Source organism: Polyodon spathula, chromosome 13, assembly GCF_017654505.1.
Source record: "Polyodon spathula isolate WHYD16114869_AA chromosome 13, ASM1765450v1, whole genome shotgun sequence".
Lineage (NCBI taxonomy): Eukaryota > Metazoa > Chordata > Actinopteri > Acipenseriformes > Polyodontidae > Polyodon > Polyodon spathula.
In genome coordinates, this window is record NC_054546.1 from 28,505,787 (window position 1) to 28,514,312 (window position 8,526).

An 8,526-nucleotide genomic window follows, 5' to 3' on the forward strand; every position below is an offset into this window, starting at 1 on the left:
TGTTCTTTTATTGTGTGGCTGTTGTACTTCACATACACATTTTTTTTTTGATGTACAACAAATAGAGATTTATTTTTGCACACTTGTTTTTTTTTATTTTATTTTATTTTTTTTATTTGTTTTCCTTGGTCCAGGATGTTGGGGCCCCCACAGATCCATAATAGGGGCGGATCGTTTTTCTTGATCTCTGGAAGAGGGGAGAGGACAATTAATTGTCAAGTTCATGCTAACTGTTTTGTCTGTATTACTTACCTGTACTGGCTGGCCCCCTGAATCCCTGTTAGAGTGTGCTTGAGGCCTCCAGTGGTTTACTTACCTTGCTTTCGGGTCTGGAGTCGAGCTTCCAGGTTGGGTCCGGAGGCGGCAGACGGAATCAAGGTGTACATTAAAACCCTGTAACCATGGTAATGGTGTGAGTTCTAAACATGTGAGTGCTGTATATGTAACTTGAAATGTGACACATACAAGAAAAACAGAACTAAAACTAAATCATGTACATGAACACACATTTTAGGGTTGCAATATTGAATCTATTAAATGTAAGCGAGAAGCAGAATGGGAAATCTATTTTGGAACTGTATTTTAAAATTCCTCTTCAAACAATCTGTTCTCATAATTTAATAATTCAATTTATTGCAACATATTTCTTGCACCACATGGTTTAAGACAGTTTTTGAGGAGCTTTCTATATTTGCACATAAAAACAGTTAAAGAGAAGATAACCAGGGTTTAGCAGACAGTTCCTAGCCGCTATGTAGTACACTCACTCTTGGCTGCAGTCTTATCAAGATCTCCTTGAATTCACTCCAATCTGACACACTCATAAACCGAGAAAGATGTCCGGTGACACTCTCTACTCCACTGTGGACTTTTCTCAAAAGAATCAAGGCAAACGAGCAGCTGGTAAAATCAGCACAGGTAAGGTTTTATACATTATAAGACACGTTTTCTGACACATTAAAAGATGGAGTTTTGTAAAAGAATGATCAAGACATCTTATTCTGAACAGAAGACAAAGATGTTTACCTTGTTGGCTTCTTTTTTTTAAAAAAAACAATTTAAATCTAGCTGCTGATTTTACTTGATCAATAAAAAATGTAAATCTTTTTTGTACCAAAAACTGACCTACCTTCCTAACTTGCCATTATACAATTAAATTCTCCAAGAACTGTTGGCAGATTAGTCTATACAAGTAGATTTAAAAAAAAAACAAACAAAATTAAATTAAATTAAAAAACAGATGTACTCTTACAGTTCTTAGTAAATTGTTGACAAATAAAATATATTTGATTCATAAATTTTATTGGAAGAAAAGGTCCAGAAAAAAGATTGAGCAGGGACGTGAGTACAGGGCATCGTGGTGACTGAAGCTCTGCGCTGTTGATAACTAAATCGAAAGGAATGGGAAAAAAATGCTTGATAAATATAGCAATAGAACAATAACAATACCACCCAAGACAACATTAACCCACTGAATGCTTTCAAAACAAGCCTCCCCCCCCCCCTCCCCTCCAATGCAAAAAAAGTCAGCCATACTTGTGAAAATAACAGTATGCATGTGCAAAATCACTGCTATTAACAACAAACAGGAAAAAGTCACCCACAGAGTCTGCTGTGCTGGTGAAATCTTCAATTCTCCTTCATCATCACAAACAGGAAAAGAAGATGATGTTACCTATGCTACAGTGAAGTTTGGAGAAGCTCAGAGCCGCCAGCAACAGCAAGCAGCCTCCAGCTGCACAGCGGGTGAGATCACTGGACTGTACAGACCCTTAGACAGAGTATTATTACAGTTTTCCCATGCTTTACCATAGTTATACTGTGAATTGACCAGAGTTTACCCTGGTTTGACATGCTTTATTTATTTTTTTACTATACTTCGATATTTTTTACAATGCTTAGCTGTGCTTTACCATGCTTTCACTATGCTTTTTTCAGTTCATTTTGCCTCCCCAGTGCATCAGCACACACAACGGCTGCAATGCTGGCTCCGGGGATCAACCCAGTGCGGTATCCCCAGCGCATCAGCATGACAACCGTCTGGATTGAGCTAAGTAGGTTACATCTCTGGGGTCTTCAAGTGAGCACCTTCCTTCCTCGGTGTTGCGTTGACTAGCCCACGACACCTCAAGAGGGCTCAACAGTGATTTTGGCGTCCCAGCATCACCCCCCTCCATCCCCCAAACAGCTCAGCCCAGCTTACTTACCTGTACATCAGCGTTGCTTTCTTTCTATTGTGCTTGAGATCTCCATCCAGAATCTTTCGGTCTCAACCACAGCCAGTTGCTGCTCCTTTCTGCTGCTTCAGGTAAGTTCTTCACTGTGTTACACAACTCTTGGCCACTGAACCCAAGAAACCAGGTTGTAGAGTGTGCCACAAATCCTCTACAACCCACCTCCACTGGGTAAACTCGGACTCTCCATCCTTGCTCTTCTGCTTCAGCAGCTAGTTGAGCATACCAAAGTTTCTTCCTCTAATACGTCTCATCCACAGCATCTTCCCATGGCACTGTTAACTCTACCAGATGAACAAGGCGTGCTGATCCAGACCACAAGACAATGTCTGGTTGAAGGTTAGTGGTGGCAATTCAGGTGGAAAAATAAGCCGTTGACCAACATCTGCCAGCAGCTTCCAGTTGTCCTGAGTGAGGCTTGGTTTTAACACCTTTTCTTGGTAGTTGCTCTCCTGGATGGAAGAATATTGTCTTTTGTGTGTAATGCTTTGATAGAACTGGTGGCAACTTATTGGTCAGTTACGGTTGTCTTCCAATGCTAAGGCGAAACATTGCAGCACCTGGTCATGGCACCAAGTAAACCATCCTTGGCTAAGACCCACCTTACATCCTGTCAAAATGTGCCTTAATGTTGCAGGTGATGAACACAAAGGACATGAGGGATCCTCACCCACCCAGAGGTTTAGGTTCTGTGGTGATGGGAGAACATCATATGCTGATCTGATGAGGAAACTGATCCTGCTCTGTTCCATTGTCCATAGGTCTTGCCAGCCGATCTTGCGTTGTTCCGCACTTTCCCATCTCATCCATTCTCCCTGCTTGGCCTGGGAAACGGCCTTTACACACCTAATCTCCTCTTGCTTTTGCACCTCATTGACTACCAGCTTCCTCTGTTGAGGCGGGGTTGCTTTGTGCCATGTAGGAGAAGCTGAACTTAGAGCAAAACCTCCTTTTCCATGCTGAACTTGCCCCATAATATCTCCAAAAAAAAAAAAAAATCAGTATCTGATTCCCTACATACCAGTTCCCTTTCAATTAAAAAATGGACACCAAATATCACTTATGGGATATACGCATGCCTATTGGTAGATGTCACTGAGCTCTTACTATCAAAGCTGCTGATAGGCCCCTTTTTCCCTCGATGACCTCCTCGGTCCCACCTACCGAGGGAATATAATTGTCAAGCAGGGATGGATTTCTCTCTTTTTGCTTCTCAAGTTGGTAAGGTAAGACCATCTGTATTGCATTGAGCCCTTTTTATTACTTAAAAAGCGCTGCATTGAGCTTTCTGCTAGTTCCCTTGCACTTCTGCGCATGCTGCACGGTACTCGGTGCACATGGTGCACGGTGCTGCATGGCACCAGTTGACCCATGCTTAGATGCACATCTGCATCCCAAGACACCGTTGGCTGACAGTATGTCTTGCGTGCTCAGCAGCCCTGCGCTGGTGGAGGACGACCTCTCACCTGAGCCAAGGGGTCCGAATGGGAGTAGGTTCCAACCGCTGGGTAGTGACGACGGACGCCTCCAAGTCAGGTTGGAGCGCAGTCTGCGAAGGCAGAGGAGTCAGCAGGTCCTGGTTGGGCCGCTGGATGTCCCTGCTTACCAATATGCTGGAGATGCAGGCGGGATTTTTTGCCTTCCAGCGCTTCCTACCTGTGGTGTGCAACAAGCATGTGTTGATCCGCACGGACAACACATCAGCGGTGGCGTATGTCAACCACCAGGGTTGCCTTCGGTCCACAGGGTTGCATCGCCTCACCTTCAGGATTTTGACTTGGGCCCAAAGGAACCTGCTGTCCCGTCAGGCAACGTATGTCCTGGGCATGGACAATCGGGCCGTGGACCGCCTCTCGAGGGAGGGTCCGCATCCGTTGGAGTGGCGGCTCCACCCTCAGGTTGGTGGAACATATTTGGGAACAGTTCGGGAAAGCGCTGGTCGATCTCTTCACCTCTGCGGAGACGACACATTGCCCCCTGTGGTACTCCCTCCACCGCTTATGCGGTCCATTCTGCATCAACGCCCTGATCCAGAGCGTTTCTTTACGCGTTCCCACCTCTGCCATTACTCCCGACCTAGTAGCCCCCTGTGCCAGCTATTGAACGACCCGCCCTGGGAGATCCCGCTTCACCTGGATCTCCTCAGTTATGTGAGAGGCACGCTTTGGCACCCGGAGCCAGGCAGGCTCCAACTATAGGTCTGGCCCCTGAAAGGAACCGCTGGTCAGACGCAATTGTGGGTACCTTACAGAATGCTAGGGCCAATACTTTAAGAAGGCTAACATTTTTTTTGTAAAAATGCTGACGAAGACAGCTGACAACAAAAGTGTGCCCTACCACTGTGGCCATAAACACAGGTCGCTTGCTTTGTACATTGGTCTCAGAGACCCAGGGATTGGAGTGAACATTCTTTCACCCTTATTATTTTGATTTTTTTAAAAACATAAATAAGCGCAGCATGTTTATTTAAAAAAAAATCAAATCAGATCAAAAATAAATATCAGAATGCAGTGTACAATTAAATTGTTCAAGAATTGTTGGCAGATTAGACTAAAAAAGTACATTTAAAAAACCAAAAAAATAAATAATTAAAAAAAAAAAATGTAAAAAAAGATTTGTATTCTTATAGTTCTTAATAGATTGCAGCCTAAAGCAGCACAGTGGGTGAGATCACTAAAGAGTTAATGCAAGAGAACTGCTTGATATCCAATTGTGATGAAACTCTGGCAGGATATTATTTAGCTCAAGTTACTCGCTGTGTGTTTTTCGATACGTCCCTATTTCACACATTGTTTCATGTTCATCCAGCCATTCCTGAGGCATTTTTACATGTGGTTACATTGTAGGAATGTCATGATTCTGGTGGCATTGATTTTGTGTTTGTGGAATACATGCTGACAGACTTGAACACAACAGAGACTCTAACTACAGGAGTTCTGTGTCTGTAGATACTGTGTGTGTGAATCAACACTCTCTCTCCTCAGACCTCACTGCTGGTAAAGCTCCTCCATACAGATGGGCTGCATTGGTCCTGGCAGGGCTGTGCGCTCTCTCAGTGGCTGCCATTATATTCCTTACAGTCTACAGTGAGTATTGCACACAACACACCATGTACACATTATCCATAATACATCATTGTGCAGAATTCAAAAGCAGTGAGTTGTTTTGACAGATTCAATAACAAGGTTAGAAACTCACAGCAGCCCTGCAGCCAGTCCTGGGTTTCAGAACTCATTGAGAATATTATTTTTCACAACTGTCCTCAATGTGTTACTTGTTGAGGGGTTCAGTTCTGAAGTAGCTCTGGGGTCATTACAGAAGCTAGAATTCAAAATCAAGAGGAAATTAGAAATTATAAACAAGAACAAAGCAACCCTGGTCCCATAATCTAAGGGGTTTGTCATATCAGACTGAAGGGATTGTTAACATGAAGATTTGCAAAAGATCTCTATCATTTGATTCACTAAATCACATCCAGGTTAAAAACAATGTGACAGAGAAAAGCTTCATTTCTACTGCCACCGGTGAGTGCTGTTTCAGATTCTATTCAATCATTACATGTCAACATTTTATTTTGTACTATTTTTTATTCAGAGCTACTCGATTATTATCGGACAGTAGCCAGTGAACACAATGAAAAGCAGCCGGTGCATACAGTATATGGTAATACTAATAAGGTGGTGATAACATAAAACAGCCTTTATAATACTGAAATCTTCAAACAATAGTCAGGGCTGTGGGATTTGCTTTCTAAAAATCTACTTGGCATAAAGGTCTAGAGTATGAAAAATAACTTGACAAAGAAGGGTGAGGCTATAGTTTATTAAACAGATACTTAATCATTAATTAAATACTGTCCTGTATCAATTATTGCTCAGTGTCACAGTAAGCTTGTGTGTGCAGCTTTCTGAACAAAAGTGCTCTCCATTGCAGTTTCTAACATGACGGTGGAGAGAAAACAAATCCAATCCCTGTATACAAAACTGGAGAAGAACTACAGCAACATCTCAGAGAAATACTCAGCACTGGACCAGTACTGTCCCATCACAGACACCTCTTCCAAGGGTGAGTGGTTCCTTTTTTTCAAGAAGTGTGATTGGTGGGCTGGTCCATTCATGTCTTTGTAAGTAATGGCCTTCTTCTTCAAGTCTATAGCTCGAGATGCTTCAGTCCATAATGAATCGGTTATTTAGATCAAACCTGTAAATCATCACTGCTTCTTTCTGTCACTGTGCAGAGCGAGTTTGTAAAGCCTGTCCACAGAACTGGGAGCTGTTCAATGGCAAGTGTTATTACTTCTCCACTGATAAAATGAACTGGAACTCCAGCCGTGATAACTGCACATCACTGGGGGGGCACCTGGTGATTATAGAGAGCGATGGAGAGCAGGTACGACTGTCTTCTTTACAATGTTAGATTTTCAATACACATTTCTGTTGCTGACTTCACTGCTAGCTAGCACTGGAAGTAGCATGAATGATATCAATGTGCAGAATAGTTATCCTAACTTTCACTTTCAAGCACTTGCCAGTAGATGGCAGACTACAGGCTCAGACACAGCTCAACTGAAATATGTTTCTTTTCTGTTAAGGGATTCCTATCGTATAAGGCCTGGAACATCACAAAAGAGGCTAATATAGGCAAGGAAGAAGCGCAATCCCACTGGATTGGCCTGACTGATGCTGATACTGAAGGAACCTGGCTCTGGGTGGACGGCACTCCTCTCATTGGCAATGTCAAAACAAAGTAAGAGCTTCAACCTCATTCTGAAATCACTGCTGAGCATTAATAGGATAAACCATGTTCTATAGAAAGTGACAGTAAAGCTCCTGGAGAGACAACACAGTATGCTTTAATACAACAAACTGCCCTCCTTAGTGTCCCCTAACATGAAAGCACTAAGATGTACCATAGCAAGTGTAATACAGCACAGTGAAAGCATGGTAAATTATAGGTAGGCATTGAAAAGATGAGAGTGGTATGGTAAAGCATATTAAAAATCATAGCAAGTCTTGGTAAGTATAGTTAATGCATAGCATAACCGTGGGAAAACTGCAAAATGACAGTGCAGGCTTACTGTGGGGAACTTTTAAAAAGCAAATAGCATTTCTTGAATGCTGCAGTGAAACTGGGTCATATTCACAAAGCTCTAAGATTTTTGATTCAATTATATTTGTTTAAGAAACCAGTAATAGCCTAGGTCTGTATCTTTCATTTCACATGTTTAAAAAAAATAAACAAAAAAAAAAATCACATTCACTAAGTGCTGATTAAGTGTTGCAGTGAAACAGTGAGCATGTCCAATTTAGTGCTGTTAAAATGACTGTCATTGCTCCTCATCTCTTTCAGATTCTGGGGCAGTAGGTTTTATAACGGTGTTGATTATGGTAAAGAGCCTGATAACTATAGTGGAGTGGACCCGTCTGGTGAAGATTGTGCACAACTACAGCCAAAGAGGAATTCCAATGAGACCTGGTTTGATGCCTCGTGCACAAAACAATATAAAAGGATTTGTGAAACTAAGGCAGTGATAGCCTAATAAGAGGATTATCAGGACAATAGGAAGCTAAGGTTACTGAAGCACAAAGAGAGACTAGAAAGAATAGAAGAAACTCAGTTCAGATAGACAAGCATGCAGGTCACCCCCCAACATTACCATATTAACTGTTTGATTCCCACATTATGAAAAAGCACAGGTAACAATGAGCTGGTGGTTATTTGTACTGAATGTAGTCTGGCCTTGAGAACAGAATTGCATTGTTTGATGTTCTGAAACATTAAGAATCTCACAATATGAAAGTGCATCTGAGATATAAAACTGATCTCAGGTAGTTTAGCAATGTGAACAGAAAGGTCAGTGTTTATTTAAATCCACTGCACACACACACACACACCCAGGGGACACTAATATTTTGTAAATATTAGGCAGGTTTTTCAGAACTTTTAATCTAGATAAAGGGCTAAACACACTTCACTTTGTGTTTTTTTTTTTTATACCAGCCTATTCATAGCGATTGCAAGCATTTTTCTCTTCAAATGTCCAATGGAACGTCTGATTTTAGATTTTATTTTAAAATAAATAAATTGCTTTACTACCTGTGAAAATGCGATGTATTGTTAAATGCAAACAGTGGTTAAAGAGGGGCGCTTTGCGACCACCTGGAAGTTGATTAGGCCTACTTATTCTCGATTCCTTTTTCTCTGTGTAGTTGACAAAGCAAAGTGTCCTTTTTCTGTGTGTTTTAACTCATTTACACATCTTGCTCAATTAATTTGTTGCTACTATTTGAAA

The 8,526-nt window shown here is 41.7% G+C and overlaps 1 protein-coding gene across 1 annotated transcript; it reads left to right on the forward strand.

The window, feature by feature from the left end:
• The first annotated feature begins 496 nt into the window (after positions 1 to 496).
• Positions 497 to 8,310, forward strand: LOC121325368 (CD209 antigen-like protein C). Its single transcript, XM_041267812.1, has 7 exons — positions 497 to 918; positions 1,657 to 1,746; positions 5,219 to 5,320; positions 6,168 to 6,299; positions 6,472 to 6,623; positions 6,826 to 6,980; positions 7,584 to 8,310. Exons 1-7 carry the CDS (start codon positions 837 to 839, stop codon positions 7,771 to 7,773), a joined length of 903 nt encoding a protein of 300 aa, XP_041123746.1. The 5' UTR covers positions 497 to 836; the 3' UTR covers positions 7,774 to 8,310.
• Positions 8,311 to 8,526: the final 216 nt, after the last annotated feature.

Bases quoted from the DNA above. Each gene is read 5' to 3' on its own strand.
- LOC121325368 (XM_041267812.1), top strand. From the start codon at position 837: ATGTCCGGTGACACTCTCTACTCCACTGTGGACTTTTCTCAAAAGAAT. The intron at 5,321-6,167 runs GTGAGTATTGCA...TCTCCATTGCAG, and splicing joins TATATTCCTTACAGTCTACA to TTTCTAACATGACGGTGGAG. The intron at 6,300-6,471 runs GTGAGTGGTTCC...GTCACTGTGCAG, and splicing joins CACAGACACCTCTTCCAAGG to AGCGAGTTTGTAAAGCCTGT.